The sequence below is a fragment of the Gorilla gorilla genome, chromosome 13, assembly GCF_029281585.2.
Source record: "Gorilla gorilla gorilla isolate KB3781 chromosome 13, NHGRI_mGorGor1-v2.1_pri, whole genome shotgun sequence".
Taxonomy (NCBI): Eukaryota; Metazoa; Chordata; class Mammalia; order Primates; family Hominidae; genus Gorilla; species Gorilla gorilla.
The window spans coordinates 131,103,154-131,120,564 of record NC_073237.2 but is presented as its reverse complement, the minus strand read 5'-3'; the positions used below and the strand labels follow the sequence as shown (position 1 = coordinate 131,120,564).

The following is a 17,411-nucleotide window of genomic DNA, read 5'->3' as shown; positions in this document are numbered from 1 at the left end:
CCTGGGACAAATGCTTCCAAGAGGTGAGGAGGAGGGGTGAGCCAAGACCGGGGTAATGCTCACAGCAGTGCTGGGGCAGAGGGGTGGATACACTGAGCACAGCAGCAGGCAGGCATGAGTGGCGACAGCAACAGCTGGTGCATGCCTGGTGCAGGCTCGTTCACGCCACACACACAGCCCTGCCTTTAGCCACGGGCAACATCTATTCACCTCCACAACACCCAGGAGTCCCGACTGGACGAGACCCCCTGGCCCCCGCACTTGCCATACGCCCCACCTCTGCCCTACATGTGCCTCGTCACCTGCACGGCCACGGATGGTTTTCATAGTCGGGATCCCACCCCCATCCCTGCTCGCCACTGCTGGAAGGGAGCAAATTTCTCCCTTATGAAAATGAACTGCAACTGTCACGCTTGCTGGTGAAATTCACCCACCAACCCTATCTTCACGTCAAATGCCAGTGACGGAGCCACCTGTCATCATAATCGTAGTCATCACATAACCAGCATTTTGGTTACATCATCAACATGACCCCAGGGATGACAGTGATGCCAGGGCACCAGGAGGGTGGTGGGTGACCTACCTTGGGGCCAGTTTGTCCAGGCATTCCTCTGGCTCCGTCACTCCCAGCCCGACCCTGGAACAGAGGAGGCAAAACCGTCAATGCAAAAGAGCCCCGGTTCACTGAGACCCCCGGGCCACGGTTTTCCGTTAAACCAAGTTGAGCGTTCCACCGAAGCCGCGTCCACCCCCAAGGTCACAGCCCGAGTGGCCGGGCTGCTGTGAGGACCCAGATCCAGGAGCCCGGGCGGGGCTGTTCTGTGCCTCACACCAACGGATGGAACACACGGGGCTGGTCTTTCCGGACCACGTCATCCCAGACTGTCAAAGGGGGATCACGCCTCACACCAACGGATGGAACACACGGGGCTGGTCTTTCCGGACCACGTCATCCCAGACTGTCAAAGGGGGATCACGCCTCACACCAACGGATGGAACACACGGGGCTGGTCTTTCCGGACCACGTCATCCCAGACTGTCAAAGGGGGATCACGCCACTGCCCCTGGGCTTCGAGAAGACGCCACAATGTGGCAGAGGGGACCAGGCTGGAGGAGCTGCGTCAGTCTAGGGGACCGTGAATTTAGGACTCAGGCGAGTGCAGGCCGCTGACATCACAGACAGCACAGCTCCTTTCCACCATTTGGAGGTCAGAGGAAGGAGAGAAAGGACACATCTGGTTTGTCCACTTGGCTAAGGAAGAGGCCCAGGCCCCAAGTGAGGTCCAGTCTCACTCAGACCACACAGCGACGGGAGGCAGCATCTGCACGGTGAGCAGATGCCCCGTTCCTGACGGCCAGCTATGGACACAGTCAAGGACAAGGTGCCCAACTGACTGGCCATGGGGCTGAAGAGGGGACCTAGACCTTCTGGGGCCCACTGTGCAGGCCCCACCTTCACCACAGGAGAGCCCTGCAAGGGAACAGGGTCTCTATGAAACTCAGCCAGACCTCCACGCCAATGAGGCACCCCAGCCAGCGAGTACAGAGGGCTGCCACCCTGCACAACGAGGCACCCCAGCCAGCTAGTACAGAGGGCTGCCACCCTGCACTTCCATTTTCCAGGGGCTCCTCCTCATATGAGGCCCTTGCCCCCAAACCACCACCAAGCAGAGAGAAGATCTGGAGGGTGGCAGCTTTGGGTCTCAAAGCACTGGAGACAGACAAGGTGGCACCAGAGAACAGCAGAGAAGCAAAAAGAGAGAAATCCAAACACACCCCAAGGAGACAGTCGGTGCTCCCGTTGCTCCCCAAAAAGACATCGCCCTGCCAGGCAAATGGAGGGGCCCATTGGGAGCCTCTTCTAGATTTCCAAACGCTTTTAGAAACCAAGGGAAAATTGTCGGAAAACTTCACAGGATTTCACAGCACAACTCAGCCCCACAAAGCGCCCAGATGCTTCTACAATCCACAAGCGAGTGTTCCTTGCAGGAAATGCTAGCAAAGAATTGAAGAGGCTGCTCAGACCACTTTGGAGTCGACCCCTCAGCTCCAAGCCCCTCTCTCACCACCATCTTTTCTTCGGCAGCGGATCTTCTGGGCATACTTAATGCCTTAAAACACACGCACATGCATGGCCCCGACACCATGCAACTCTGCAGCTGGCCATGTTAGACAGCATTTCCCGAGGCTCCTCTTGTTCCAGTTTTTAACCTCACTCTAGGAAACCAGTTCTAGTGAAACTGGGTGGGAAGGATTTACGGAGACACACAAAAACACCTTAAGGAAATAAAACATTTTTCAGAATCAGATCCAAATAAATGGCCCAATTGTCTACCAAGAGTCAATTCCAGAGCTGCTAATCCTCCTGGAATTATCCAGCCCAGGCCTCTGTCTCATGCCCAGATCTCTGCATAGACCCTCGGACCTGCCAAACTGCAGCTTATCGGGTCATTTCTACCCACTAACCACAGCTTGCTCCCCAAGTCAGGAGCATCCAGAACCACTAGGGAAGGACCCATTTTTGCCTTGTTGACTCAGACTATAGCAGTCAAGGGTAGCTTAGGTAGACAACATACTGGGAAGAGGTCCACACTGAAACAAATCCAACCCTGCACCGAAATTTCTCTCGTTCACCAGAAAGGTCTGCTGGTTGAAAAGGTCCACTTTCGAGAGCACAATCTGGGCTCCCAGGGCCTGCCCCAGCCTGTCTGGGTGGTGGTCAGCACTTGGGAAACGTGTGTCCTCTTTTAGAAGCCAGGGTCATGTGCAAACAAACCAGTTCCATCCAGGAGAACCATGCACCAGACAGAAAATTCCAGGAGGCAAGACAGCAGGTGAGGTGCAGGAAGGCCCGCCCATGCCCCCGAATCAGGCCATTTCTGGAATCCCAACGCTGCCCGAAATATATAAGGCCCGCTGATAGTTTTGTCTTCTTAACATTTGCTCCCAAACGGCCTGGGAAGTTTCTTGAATTAGAAATGTTTATTAAACTAAATGAATGTGCCCAGGGAAGAGGCCTGGTCCGCTGTGTCTGCGCCCAGGACACAGAGCGCCCCTCCCAGGCAGCTGGCTCAGAGGCAGCCTTGGGGATGGACGCACCCATCACAAGAAGGGGAGCCACCTGGCTTCATGCGGCCCAGCTGGCTGTTGGGGGTGCCCGCACCCCAGATTTGGGCTCCTCCAGCACCCAAGCTGCTGTCAGTGAGCCACACACACTCGCACCACTCACCCGTCTTCCGGGCTTCCCAGCCGGACCAGGCGGGCCTTGCACACCTCGAGGACCCTGCCAGGGGTAAGAGACAAAGGGTCAGTGGTGAGTCCGCCTTTCTCAGGAGAAAGAGCAAAGCCTTGTCCCCGTGCTCATCGATCCTGCCCATGCCTGGCTGTCCAAGCCACAAACATGTGGGCACTTCGGGGACGGGACACGGATCTGCTGCCCAGACTGAAGGCCAGGGACAGAATACAGCTGGCTCATTTCTGCCGCAGGTGTCAGAGTTCATTGTGCTCCACCCTCAGCACTGCGTAAAGCAATGACAATTCCCACGAATTTCCTTGAAAACATGCAGCAGTTGGGGTCCCTCCATGCTCGCCGTTGCTGCCGCCAGAGAACAGGAGGCGCCCACCAGACAGCGAAGGCAAGGATCCCACATACCTGAGGCCCCACGTCTCCCGGCTCGCCCTTCAAACCTCCACTCCCAGGGGGACCCTAGGGAGACATGGTGTGGGTTAATGTCTGCTCAAGGTGGGGACTCGGGAACACAGGAAGGGCTGGGTGTGGCAGGGGAGGGGGCAGGGGGAGGGGACAGGGCTTCGGCCACGGTGCTCAGCACACAAAGCGCGACCTATCTGCCTCGAACAGAACCAGGGGGAAGAACGATGACTTTCCAGGAGCGGGGAAATGCAGTTGTTTGGATCTCTTCCTAATCAGGAATACAATTCTAGTTGTTGGGGCTCGCAAACACCACAAAGCTCCTGGAGATGTTTCTCTCCAGGGTGAACCTGACCGTGGTCCATTACAGCCCAAAGCTTCCAGCAGCGTGTGCACCTGCTACAGGCCCCTCAAGGCTAGATCCCCCAGATGTGGGAGGCCAGCCCTGAGTCAGGCCCTGTGTGGAGGGGACCGAGCCCAGACCCAGTGGCAGGTGGCAAAGCCAGGAGGGCCCCTGTGGTGCTGAACTCCTCTGTGTGCCTGCAAACCCACACTCCTCCCTGGACACCCCGGAACCCAGCCCCTGTGCCTGACACTGGCAGCCCAAGTCTCCCTGGGCACACACTGTATGTTTCTCATGCATCGAGGACCCCAGATGAGAGCTAAGTTGAGGCCACAGGGCGGGGGCGGGTGAGGCTGGAAATCCTGTGCTCTGCCCCACATTTAGTTATCTTCAACTCTGGAACAGGGCTGTAAAGATCAATGGAGGCCCCTGCTCCAGAAGGCAAAGTCACAGCCTGTGCGAGGGACTTCCCCAGGCCCCTGGCTGCAGCAGGACCCCATCCCTCCAAGGAGCCACTCCTCTGGTGACAGCTCATAGCGTGTTCTCTGCAGGGGGAGCCTGGAACTCCAATGCAGGGGTGAGGAGGGGCCTCCTCCTCTGATTCCTGCCAGCTCCTTTCCATTCAGGATGGAGTTGGAGGCTGTTTCCCAGGATCGCTGATGTCAGCTCTACCCCACTGAACTCCCTCAAGTGACTTCGAGGCACAGTCACCCATCCCCACCCCCCACCAACAAGGGGGCTGGAGCAGCACCGAGAGAGGCCCCTGGTCCCCCTGGCCACCCTCCTGGGAACAGGCACTGGACCAAGGGCCGCTCTGTGTCCACAGGACCCCAGGGCCACCTGCCACTGTCTGCCAAGGACACAGGCAGTGGGCCAATCCCCACACCACGCCCAGCTCTCAGATTTGCCAGTGACTTACCACAGGGCCAGGTCTCCCTGTGAGACCCATCGGGCCAGCTGGTCCCCTCAGTGCCAACTGCAAAGGAAAGTGAGACACGCTGAGACAGGGCCCCAGCAGCAGTGCCCCGGTTTGCTGGCGCCTGAGCCGTGAGATGTGGCAGGAGGGAACGGGCGGACTGGACAGAGAAGGGACAGGAGACTCTGGAAAAGGAGGTCTGATGACTCCCCAAGGGCCCCCCCCCCGACTTCGATGGGGCTCTCAGCATCCATAGGAGTGATGTGGGACATGCAGAGGTGCAAGCCGGTGGGTCCCCATTTCCTCCCTTGGGGGACGGGCCTCATCCCTCCTTCCTGTCTCTCCAGCCCACACAGAGAGGGCCTGCTCCCAGCCCATCACCCTTGGCTAGGTCAGAAATAAGCCTCTTACTCTGGGCATAGGGAGTACATTTTACACCTGAGCTCAAGCTCAGTCATGACATATTTTATTTCACATGGGAGGCGCTTCAAGCACTCCCAGCCACTGGGGAAGTATTTTGGGAGGGTAGGAACCCACCTGCCCCATCTGCATGTGGCCCCCACCTGCACCAGTGCAGGGCCCACCGCTTTCCCACAGAGCCGCTTCTGCAGCTGCCAAGTGACTCTGTTTCCCTGGCAGATGCCATCTGAATTTTAGAAGATTTTGTTTTGCATTATAAAATCTTATAGCCTATCACCCATTTAGCTTCAATTAAAATACACAAGATAAAAGGCCAGCCAGGCAGGCCCAAGCCCATAAACCCAGTGGCAGGTAGTGGGGTTTGCTGCACACCACCTTCCACCATTCAGGCAATTTGCTCCATGGTAACGACTCTGTGCTTACACTGTCCTGTAATTACCTAAGCACTCTGATCATTAACATCTACTCTGGCTGCTGTGGGAGCTGCATAAATATTTCTCAAACAAGGGATTACTTAGCAGCTTTCTTGCACTCGCTGGAGGATTACCCACCCACCCACCTGCCCCACGGGGCAGTGTTTACACCTATCGTAGGCAATCAGCAATCCGGAGCCAAGTCTATAGAAAACACAGGCCACTAATGAGCTACTTCACAATAGGGAGGCAAGTGCTCCTCTGCGGACCCTGCTCCTTAGGACCCCCCAGGCTGAGTGACGGGCTCTGGGGCCCAAGGGCTCTCTCCCAGAGGAGCCCAGCTCCAGCCCAGGCAGCCCCTTCCAGGAGCCACGTGGGTTTCCGGCTCCACTTCTGGATCCCAGCAGAGGGCGTAGCACAGAGGCAAAGGTCACCAACGGTGGAAGGTGGGCTGACTGGGTCAGAGGTGGAGGGGCCCAGAAGCCCCTTGTAAAGTTAGAAACCGGACCCTCAGCATGGATGAAGAACTGTTGAGAAACTCCCCAAACAGTCCCCATGATCTCGGGGTCCCTACTGGACAGTGACACGCTCTCGGGGTCCCTACTGGACAGTGACACGCTCTCGGGGTCCCTACTGGACAGTGACATGCTCTCGGGGTCCCTACTGGACAGTGACATGCTCTCGGGGTCCCTACTGGACAGTGACACGCTCTCGGGGCCCCTACTGGACACTGACACGCTCTCGGGGCCCCTACTGGGCAGTGACACGCTCTCGGGGCCCCTACTGGGCAGTGACACGCTCTCGGGGCCCCTACTGGGCAGTGACACGCTCTCGGGGCCCCTACTGGGCAGTGACACGCTCTCGGGGCCCCTACTGGGCAGTGACACGCTCTCGGGGCCCCTACTGGGCAGTGACACGCTCTCGGGGCCCCTACTGGGCAGTGACACGCTCTCGGGGCCCCTACTGGGCAGTGACACGCTCTCGGGGCCCCTACTGGGCAGTGACACGCTCTCGGGGCCCCTACTGGGCAGTGACACGCTCTCGGGGCCCCTACTGGGCAGTGACACGCTCTCGGGGCCCCTACTGGGCAGTGACACGCTCTCGGGGCCCCTACTGGGCAGTGACACGCTCTCGGGGCCCCTACTGGGCAGTGACACGCTCTCGGGGCCCCTACTGGGCAGTGACACGCTCTCGGGGCCCCTACTGGGCAGTGACACGCTCTCGGGGCCCCTACTGGGCAGTGACACGCTCTCGGGGCCCCTACTGGGCAGTGACACGCTCTCGGGGCCCCTACTGGGCAGTGACACGCTCTCGGGGCCCCTACTGGGCAGTGACACGCTCTCGGGGCCCCTACTGGGCAGTGACACGCTCTCGGGGCCCCTACTGGACAGTGACACGCTCTTGGGGTCCCTACTGGACAGTGACATGCTCTCGGGGCCCCTACTGGACACTGACATGCTCTCGGGGCCCCTACTGGGCAGTGAGGACTGGACGCTCCCACAGCTCCTGACCCCGGCAAGCAGGCATTCTGGGATCAAGACAGCTGCTTCCCTCCAAGTTGGGCTCTGAGCCTGACTCACTCACTCCTGTTGGCCCCTGGGGCTGGGCTCTGTCCCCTTCAGGCCTCTTGGGACCCAGCACTACTCACCCTGGCCTGCTGGAGAATGGCTTGCGCCTGGGACTCCTGGGCTGAGACCATGGGGCCTTTGGAGCCCGCATCGCCGCCACCTCCAAACCGGAACTGCAAGTGTAAGACAAGGCTCACTCTGGGAGCAGTGACGTGGCACCCAGGCAAGACCGCAGACTGAGACGGGGCCCACAGGCCTCTCCAGTGACAGCGCAGCCTCAGAGGGTCTGGTTTGGATCCCACCTGCCCCAGCTGCCTCCCCACCTCCAACCGATGAGGGTACTCACGGGCAGCATGAGCATGGTTCCTGGAGGACCGGGCAGGCCATCGGCCCCAGGAAGGCCTGGGCGTCCAGGGGGGCCCTGAAGACAAGAGGCCAAGAGAGACAAGTCAGAGGGCAACCAGGCCAGGGCTGGGCTGCAGCGAGAATGAGGGCGTCGGAGAAGCGGCCCACCCGGGAAATGCACTGGACACGCACAGAAGCTGTGAGACCCCGTGGCAGGAATGTTTCAGAAACCCCTGCCCGGAGAAGGGAGGGGCACGCCTGTGGGCTGAGGATTGGAAAGGCTTTGGAGGGAGGGATAAGAAGGGAGGGAGGTCTGAGCTGGATGTAGAGAAATCCAGAGACCCAGCAGGCGTCCTCTGGGGCCTCAAGGCAGAGACAAGGAGCCCGAAGGTGAGGAGGCAGTGTCAGGCTCTTGTCGCTCCAGGAACGCCCCTTTTAGGTCTCCATACCCAACAGGAAACAAGGACTCCAGGCTCAAGGCCCAGTGCCTCCTGTGCCCAGTGGGCACTTGTCCTTAATGGGCTCCGAGCGAGCCGCCTGTGCCTGCTCAGATGGAAGACAGGACGGAGCAGCCACTTGCGTGGACGGACACGCAACACAGCAGAGCACACATTCAGCCACAGCAACTTCAAGAACCCACTTATATGTAAACGACACAGTGCCCTCCTCATGCCCAGCCAACCTGGCCACAAAGACATACCTAGGACTGGATTCTCTAGACTAATTCCAGCCAGCTTCAGACCACTATATGCATGTAAAACCAGTAAGATGATTTATTTTCAAAATAATATTTGATCACAAAGCTATTTCACAAAAGCAAGCAGATTCTCAGCTGGCCTAAAGTAGATGAGGCTTGTCTTGCATAGAGACTGGAGCTTAACCCCCTCTCCCCAGTGAGAAAAGCCTCCACCAACTACACTCCAGTTACACTCCAGTGTAGCGGATGGGTACTGGCTGCAGTCTTCCGAATCAGCAACAGCTACACTGAGCATGTGTGTTCACACCACCCGAGTGAGACGCTCCCTGCCAGGAAACCCATGATGGATTCCCAATTCCCAGACAGGAAGACCAAGAACCTGAGTGGTTTTTCTGGAACTATCCAGAAGGCTGTGGAGCCATCTGGGCCTGAACCTAAACTTGCCTGCCTTTTCTTTACTGGTTGCTTTTTATTGCAGAAGTAACTCCATTTCTTGTGAAATGTCTTAAGGTACACATTTATACAGTGAAAGTGAAAAGTCCCTTTTCATCTCCGGATGTAACCAGTGCTCAAGTTCTGTAAGTGCAAAGGCAAAGATGAAGATGCACATGCTGGACACACTAACTAACACATTCATCACTATGAGGCTGTGTGGCTTCAGAGTTTTGTTTTGTTTTGTTTTGAGACAGAGTCTCACTCTGTTGCCCAGGCTGGAGTGCAGTGGCATGATCTCAGCTCACTGCAACCTCCGCCTCCCGGGTTCAAGCAATTCTCTGCCTCAGCCTCCCGAGTAGCTGGGATTACAGGTGTCCATCACCAGCGTGGGCTAACTTTTGTATTTTTAGTAGAGATGGGGTTTCACCATCTTGGCCAGGCTGGTCTTGAACTCCTGACCTCGTGATCCACCCGCCTCGGGCTCCCAAAATGCTGGGATTACAGGCATGAGCCGCCGCGCCCAGTCTCTTTCTTTTTAATGATACTGTCCCTAAATATTCTGCAATTTGCTCTTGAAATCATGGCCTATCTCTGTAGATCTCCTTGGCAACATCTGTTGCATCTCCCAGGCACAATGGACTCCTTGTTTATTTAACCCGTCTTCTGCCGATGCACGTTGGATTGGTTCCAGTTAGCATTATGACAAACACTGCCCAACAGACGTGCTAACATATTCTACTAGGTAAGTCCCTCAAAGCAGTGCTGCTGAGTCAAAGAATGTATATATGTGTATATTTCTGAATTGCTAATGGATACTGCCCAATTGCTCCCAACTGCCATTTTGGAAAGCACTCTCAGAAGACAAAAATCGTGTTTAAAAAATAAAGATCCAGAACATGTTTGCCGCCCAGGTTTTGTCATTGACATCCAATCCTGATAGCCACTTACAGCTGAGATTCCTGTGTCAGAATCAATTCCAAACCAAACCCTGCATTTAAGATTTGGGGTCAGTATCTCCCAAGGACAAGCTGCTGTCTGTGCAGTGCATGTGTGTAAGTGTGTGTGCATGTATGTGTGGATGTAAGTGTATGTGTGTGCATGTGTGTGAATGCATACGTGTGCATGTATGTGACTATCAATGCATGTGTGTGCATGTGCATGTATGTGTAAAGGCATGTGTGTGCATGTGTAAAGGCATGTGTGTGCATGTGTAAATGCATGTGTGCATGTGTGTGGGTGTGCATGCGGTGTGTGCATGTGTGAATGCATGTATGCATGAATGCATGTGTGTGCATGTGCGTGGAATGTGTGAATGCATGTGTGTATGAATGCATGTGTGTGTGAATACATGTATGCATGCATATGCAGGTATGTGTATGGATGTGTGAACGTCCATATGAATGTGTACGTGTGTGCATGTGTGTGAATGCATGTGTGTATGCATGTGTACGTTTGTGTGGGAATGCATGTGTGTGCATGTGTGTCTGTGCATGCATGCTCCTGCTCACATGGTGTTGCTGTAGGAAGCCAGGAAGTCTCCTCAAGGCCACTCCTTGTCCACTGCTGTCCATTTCCAAAGACCCTCTTTTCAGCATCCTTCCTGCCTGTTCTAAGCCACGGTGGTGAAAATCCAACCCCCAGACTGTGAAAGCAACTTCCCTCTGATGCTGCCTCTCACCGACACCCGGAACAATTCCAAAGAATGGGAACGTAGATGAACAAGGATAACGTGAAGTCCTAGAAGAAGGAGACAGTGTGGAGAAGAAAGGAAAGAATGTCGCCACCCCCATGAACCCTTCCGAAGTGTTCAAATTTGACACAAGTCCTCATGGCCACCAACATGAACCTGCATTTGCTATCACTTAGAAACATTGTCAGCAAGCCTTTGCCAAGCCCTGCGGTCTCTAACGTAAAGACTTTGACCCCTGGGCTGAAAGACACGGCTACACCTCAAAGTCACATTTCCAATTTTCATGACACAAAGCATGGGCCAGTGATGTGGCTGTTGTCTGCGACAAGGCAGGTGTCAGACACCAAGGGAACGCTCCAGCAGGCCCACACACAGGTCATGCGGATGCTGCTTGGCTCCAGCCACAGGCAAAATATGGCAAAATAAGAAATCCCACCTTGCCTTTGCTATTTGCATGTATTTTCCTGTTACTCCATTAGCTGGCCCCCAAATCAGTGCCCTAACTTGGTCAAACAGCAATGTTCTGAAGGCTCTGGCACAGGAGGGCTCTCAGTGTCATACCTATACCAGGTGAAGAAATCAGGTGCCTACTTCCAAATGAAGGCACCACTGGTATCTAACAGGGTTTCTTTCCTGAGGACGTCCAGGTGTCCTTTGCACAGAGACGATGTGGCCGGGTGACCAGATGCCTCACAAAGTGGCTCCCTCTGCCACTGCAGATTCAGCACGTGAAACTGTCCCCACGAGACCCTCGGCTCAACCTCAGGGGAGAGGCACAAGGCCTCTTTCCAGGCTGGGATTTGGGTCAAAGCAGTGAGCAGAGAACTCTGAGCCTTTTCTCTTCATGGCGGTGGCAGGTTTGGGAGGAGCTGTAGGCCTGCAGGAGGCTTTGTGTTGAAAAGCTCCCTTCCACTCTCGGAAAGAGCTGGAGCAGGAGGGCAGTGTGCAGGCGTCTCTCCAGAACCTTTGTGTGCATGTGGTTCTGTCCAGGCCCAACCCTGGGCAGGCCCAGCTCGGGAGTGGCCGGGAGAAGCTCTCAGTGGTCACTTCCTGCTGGACATCTCCTGGCTGTGCAGAACACGTGCATGACCACGTGCAGTGGGCTGAAGGGTCCCTCATCAAAGGTACATCCAGGTCCTGAAACACGTGACTGTGCCCTTACTTGGGGTCTTTGAGGATGGGAGTGAGGATCTTGAGATGAGATCTTGGGTCCTAAATCCAATGATGAGTCCTTGTAAGGGAAGAGGAGGGGAGGCAGTGACAGAGACACAGGGGAGGGCTGCGTGAAGACAGAGGCAGAGACTGCAGAGATGCGCCAGCAAGCTACAGGGGCAGAGGACGGCCAGTGGCCACCAGGAGCCAGAAGAGGTGAGGAAGACCCTCACCTGGAGCCTCCAGAGGGGATGCGGCCCTGCCTACACCTTGATTTCAGATTTCTGGCCTCCAGAACTAAGAGAGAAGACATTCCTGTTGCTTTAAACCCCAAGTTGGTCATCAACTGTCCGAGGATCCCAAAGAAATGAACTCACCTTTCGTTCATTCATTGAGAGGGTTCCTACTGAGCCCCTTCCAAGAGCTAGACAGACACTCTTCCAGGAGCCCTAGGGCCCATCTAAAAGACTGGAAGCGGGGCCTTATCAAGAGGCCTGACGCCTCAGACCGCACCCCTCAACCAGAACTAACAACCAGAAAATCCACAGGAGGGGCTCTTTAGCCATAGGCCACCAATAATTGGGGCTCTGGGTAAGACCTGCGGCCTTAAGGGGCCCACGTGAGAAAGACTCCTGGACTCACCCAGCCATTGCCACTAACTAACCGTGATGAACACCCTGGCAGGCCCTGCATGGGGTCCCACAGCATAGTGCACTTGGCGCCATACATGTGGCTCCTGCCAGCTGTCCCTTCACTCTAGAAATGTCCCGAGGCCTTTGCTCCCTTCACCTCTCTCTCCACAAACTGTACTTGATTTTCTTTTCCATATGATAATGTATACCCTCCAATGAATCTTCAACACTGAGCTCGCTTTGGGAGACACACACTGCCTCCAGGGCTACAGCAGAGAAAACCACAGTTCCCACTGATCTCCTGGTAGGGCACCTGAGGCTTGGATAGATTCCTATCAGTGGCCTCAGGGGACTAAGCTTTGAAGGTAAATGTGACTCAAAATGGCCAGAAGTCATTCACGACCAGGCTGCTGGGGATGCGGGCACACAAGCCTGCAGACCAGCCTCCGTGGAAGGGCCACCGTGTGGAGGTGAACCCAGACAGCGCATGCGTGCGTGTGTAGATGTGTGTGCATGTGCACGCCTGGGTGTGTGCATATGTGCATGAGTGTGTGTGCAGGTGAGTGCATGTGTGTAAATGTGTGTGCGTGTGTATGGATGAGTGCACATGCATGCATGAGTGTGTGAATGTGTGTGTACATGTGTGGGTGTATGTGTGTGCATGTATGAGTGAGCATGTGCATGAGTGTGTGTGCAGGTGTGTGAGTGCATGTAACTGTGTGAGAGCATGTATGGGTGAGTGTGTGCATGCATGTGTGAATGTGTGTGCATGTGTGTGAGCGTACCTGTGTGCATGTCTGGGTGAGTGTGTGCATGAGTGTGTATGCAGGTGTGGGTGAGTGTGCATGTGTAAGTGTGTATGCATGCATGTATATGTGAATGTGTGTGCATGTGTGGTTGTGTGTGTGTTCATGTATGGGTGTGTGCATGAGTGTGTGCAGGTGGGTGACTGTGCATGCATACGTGTATGTATAGGCGAGTGTGTGCGTGTACACATGAGTGTGTGCGTGTGTGGGTGTGTACATGTGTGCATATACGGTTGAGTGTGTGCATGTATGCATGAGTGTGTGGGCATGTATGCATGAGTGCATGCACGTAGGCATGAGTGTGTGTGTGCATGAGTGCATGTGAATGTGAGTGCATGTGTGGGTGAGTGTGCAAGCATGTGTGCTTGAGTGTGTGTGTGAACCTCTCTGAGCAGCTCTGCCAAGATGTCCTGAACACTTCTAAAGACAAGGAGAGACTGGATTGGCGTGTCCCATCCACAGGAGCCTGGGAGCCAGGAAAGCAAATGAATCCCATGCTGCTCGCTTCTTCCCCACAGCTTTTCTCGAAGCTAACTCCTTCGGAGTCCGACAGCAGCTGCGTGCTCGTGAGTGGACTTGCTCTCTTTGTCATGTTGCCAGTGATCTAGCCTGTGTCCTATCGCACCCTGGGTGTAGCTCCAGCAGGCCACGGGGAGGGGATGGCACAGCAGGGCATCACCCCAAGGCTGGTCCTGGGGAGACCACACCAGAACCTGTTAGGTAGAGGTGAGCCACACTTTCTGGCTGGGAGGTAGTGACTGCTGTTTTTCAGGGCATGGCTTACATACGAAACTTTTCAAGGCACACAAAACGCACTCACGCAAAATCCCATGGGGAAGGCTAATCCTGGACACATAAAAAAGAGGGGGAGAAGGTTTGAGCCCCTGCTGAGTGACACGAGGGGCTGATAAGACAGCGCCGGGCAGCATCATTATTGCCAGGCTGCTTCTGCACATAATGGGGTCATTGAAGGGTGGTGGCCTCCTCCCAAGGCATCAAATGCATCCCATTGTGCAGGGAACGAGGTGCCCCTGTGTGGCAATTTGGAGAAAGCTTGGGAAACTGCCTCCACTCTGACCCTGAGGTGGCTGGGAAAGAAACCTGCATACTGAATCCCTGGGGCTTCCCAGAGGAGGATCCAGGCCTCCCAGCAGATGGGACCTGCCCACAGACCCAGAAAGCAGATCGTTACTCTACCCAAAAATAATAAATATGCTGCAAGTGGAAAGATCTGTGTGAAGTGTATCTTAAGAGCAATAGATGAGCAGCTGGTCAACACCAGCTGGCGCTCCCGGGAGTCAATCAGACGGTAAGCAAGCTTATTTCTAGATGAAAACGCTAAACTCTCCAGTGGACTGCAGAGATTCAGGAGGAGTTTGGCCACAGCATCCTGAAAAATGCAATCAAATCCACAGTAACACTGAACGGTATTCAGGAGCTGCCTTAAAACATAGGAGTGCCCGGGGTGCAAGGCTTTTGGAGAGGCACGCGGGGAAGGGAAAGGAAGGGACTCGCCTCAAAGACGCTCTGATCACAGGGAACATTTCTTAGGCACAAATATCCGTGGACACCAGCTCTGGGGCACACACGCAAATGGATGTAGGGGGCACTCACAAGCAGCACAGACGTGGCGCCTGCCTTCCAGGTGTTTCTATCGGAGCTAGGAGGTGTGGGCCCTGGAAGTCCATGGAAGGTGGGACTCACTGGGACCTGAATCTTTACTGATGGTCCCCAGCCCTCTCCTTCCCCCACCTGCCCGAGGAGCCCAGGGAAGGGCTTCACTGGGCAAACACTGCTCAGCAACCCACAGGGGCACGGCACTGCCACCATGGCATCATAGGGAAACTTCACAAATGCACAGCCTCATGATTTCAGACCCACTGATATCTCACTATATTCCCAGATGCCCAAAAGAGTCAGCCCCTACAGAAACGCACTGGCAGGTGGCACAGAAGCCAGACCCACAAGAAACCCAGGCCAGAGAGGGGCTGAGTAACGGCCACCTGGCCTGCAGCTCACTTGGGGACTCCCAGCTCTCTTGGGTTTCCTCTGAACCTCAAAGTAAGAGTGGCCACCTTCCTTCTGCCACAGGAGATCTGAGTTCAACCCCAGGTCTACCTCTATCTCCCTGCGGGCTTTAGCACATTGCCCCAGCTGTGCACCTCCTCACCAGTCACCTGAGGGAAACTGGATGGGATGATGGTTCGAGCCCCTTCTCCACCCGGACACAGCCGCTCCAGACCTCCCATCTCGGGATTCCCAGCTCTTCCTCCAATGCCTTTACTAATTAATTCTTGCTGTCTAACCATGCCTGGTCTATGCCTTTTCTTCCTCAGTGGATGGTGAGTCTCTTAAGGCAGGCCCCACTTCTGTGCCTCTCCTTGCACCCTGCTCCCTGCGGGCAGCCGTGGGCACAAGAGCAAGAAAGGATTTGAGGTGCTAGAAGGCAGATGCAGCATGGAAGTTCATCCAAGGGGAGCAGCGGGAGAGTGTGCAGGGCTCACCAGAGTGTGTGAAGGAAGCAACACCCAGGGCCAGCCAGTGGAGGCACAGGGTGTGGACTTCAGCAGCTGGTCAGGGCTGCATGATGCCCAGTGGGATGCCACGGCACAGGGGCACAGACGGCTCCCAGCCAACTGCCACGGCTGCCCACGGCTGCCCACAGGGAGCAGAGTGTGAGGAAGGGCACAGAAGTGAGGCCTGTCTTGAGGAACGCACCATCCAGTGAGGAAGAAAAGGCACAAACCGATCACGGCTAGACGGCCCTTGGGGAAGGGAGGAAGGGCTGGGGAACCCCAAGGCGGGAGGTTGGGAGTGGCAGGGAGAAGAGGGCTCTTCCAGACCCCAGGGAAAAGGCCCTCCCAGACAGAGGCACAGGAGGCCAAGCAGACGGAGGGGACAGAGCACGCCACTCCCCTGCAGAACGACTATTTTCTGCTGAAGCCAAATAAGAATCGATGGATGCAAGAAGAGTTCTCTTACCTCCCCCTTTCTGCCTAAAAGCAGGGCATTACCCCCTCCTCCCACCCCACCCTCCTGCCTCTGCTTCTGTATCAGGATTTGGAGAGCGCCCCTTATCACCTGAGAGGGAGGCCAGCCCCCAGTGAATCTGCATCAACAGACTTTGCCAAGATAACCTTAATCTTCTGTTCGTTCCTCCATGGAGTTCCCAGTCACTTGCCCACCATCTGTCACCCCTCGAAGCCCAAACCCCCTTTTCCTTGGTCTAGCCACTTCTCCACATCCTATTGCCGCTTGTTAAAATGGTATATATGCTCCCGAACCCAAGCACTTTTTTTGGTTTTTACTTCTTGTCTGTGAGGCCCCCGTGCATAGAAGATTAAAAGTGTTAAAATCGTATGCCTCTTCTCTTGTTAATCTGTGTTTTGGAGGCCCCAGATGCTCAACCTCCGAGGGTAGAGAAAATGTTGTTTCTCCGCCGCATAGGAACCTGAGCCCGGTCCACCGCAGGCTGCACTGCAGGGCCCCGCCCCGTAGCACAGGCACCTGAGCCCGGTCCACCGCAGGCTGCACTGCAGGGCCCCGCCCCGTAGCACAGGCACCTGAGCCCGGTCCACCGCAGGCTGCACTGCAGGGCCCCGCCCCGTAGCACAGGAACCTGAGCCCGGTCCACCGCAGGCTGCACTGCAGGGCCCCGCCCCGTAGCACAGGCACCTGAGCCCGGCCCACCGCAGGCTGCACTGCAGGGCCCCGCCCCGTAGCACAGGCACCTGAGCCCGGCCCACCGCAGGCTGCACTGCAGGGCCCCGCCCCGTAGCACAGGCACCTGAGCCCGGCCCACCGCAGGCTGCACTGCAGGGCCCCGTCCCGTAGCACAGGCACCTGAGCCCGGCCCACCGCAGGCTGCACTGCAGGGCCCCGCCCCGTAGCACAGGCACCTGAGCCCGGCCCACCGCAGGCTGCACTGCAGGGCCCCGTCCCGTAGCACAGGCACCTGAGCCCGGCCCACCGCAGGCTGCACTGCAGGGCCCCGCCCCGTAGCACAGGCACCTGAGCCCGGCCCACCGCAGGCTGCACTGCAGGGCCCCGCCCCGTAGCACAGGCACCTGAGCCCGGCCCACCGCAGGCTGCACTGCAGGGCCCCGCCCCGTAGCACAGGCACCTGAGCCCGGTCCACCGCAGGCTGCACTGCAGGGCCCCGCCCCGTAGCACAGGCACCTGAGCCCGGTCCACCGCAGGCTGCACTGCAGGGCCCCGTCCCCTACGTAGCACAGGCACCTGAGCCCGGCCCACCGCAGGCTGCACTGCAGGGCCCCGCCCCATAGCCAGTGATCTTTCACAGCTGATTAGCGGGCATCGAGCAAGATCTGGACATCAGGAGGGC

At 56.4% G+C, this 17,411-nt stretch overlaps 1 protein-coding gene across 2 annotated transcripts in view; it reads right to left on the bottom strand.

Moving 5' to 3' along the window:
* COL5A1 (collagen type V alpha 1 chain) overlaps positions 1–17,411 on the bottom strand; it is a 207,906-nt gene that overhangs the window by 87,461 nt on the left and 103,034 nt on the right. For both annotated transcript variants that reach the window (XM_055350981.2, XM_055350982.2), the window contains exons 12-17: positions 7,656–7,730; positions 7,390–7,482; positions 4,912–4,968; positions 3,653–3,706; positions 3,230–3,283; positions 584–637 (exon numbers count right to left, since the gene is read on the bottom strand). In XM_055350981.2, the coding sequence (XP_055206956.2) occupies positions 584–637; positions 3,230–3,283; positions 3,653–3,706; positions 4,912–4,968; positions 7,390–7,482; positions 7,656–7,730 (387 nt within the window). The remainder of the gene's footprint in view (positions 1–583; positions 638–3,229; positions 3,284–3,652; positions 3,707–4,911; positions 4,969–7,389; positions 7,483–7,655; positions 7,731–17,411) is intronic.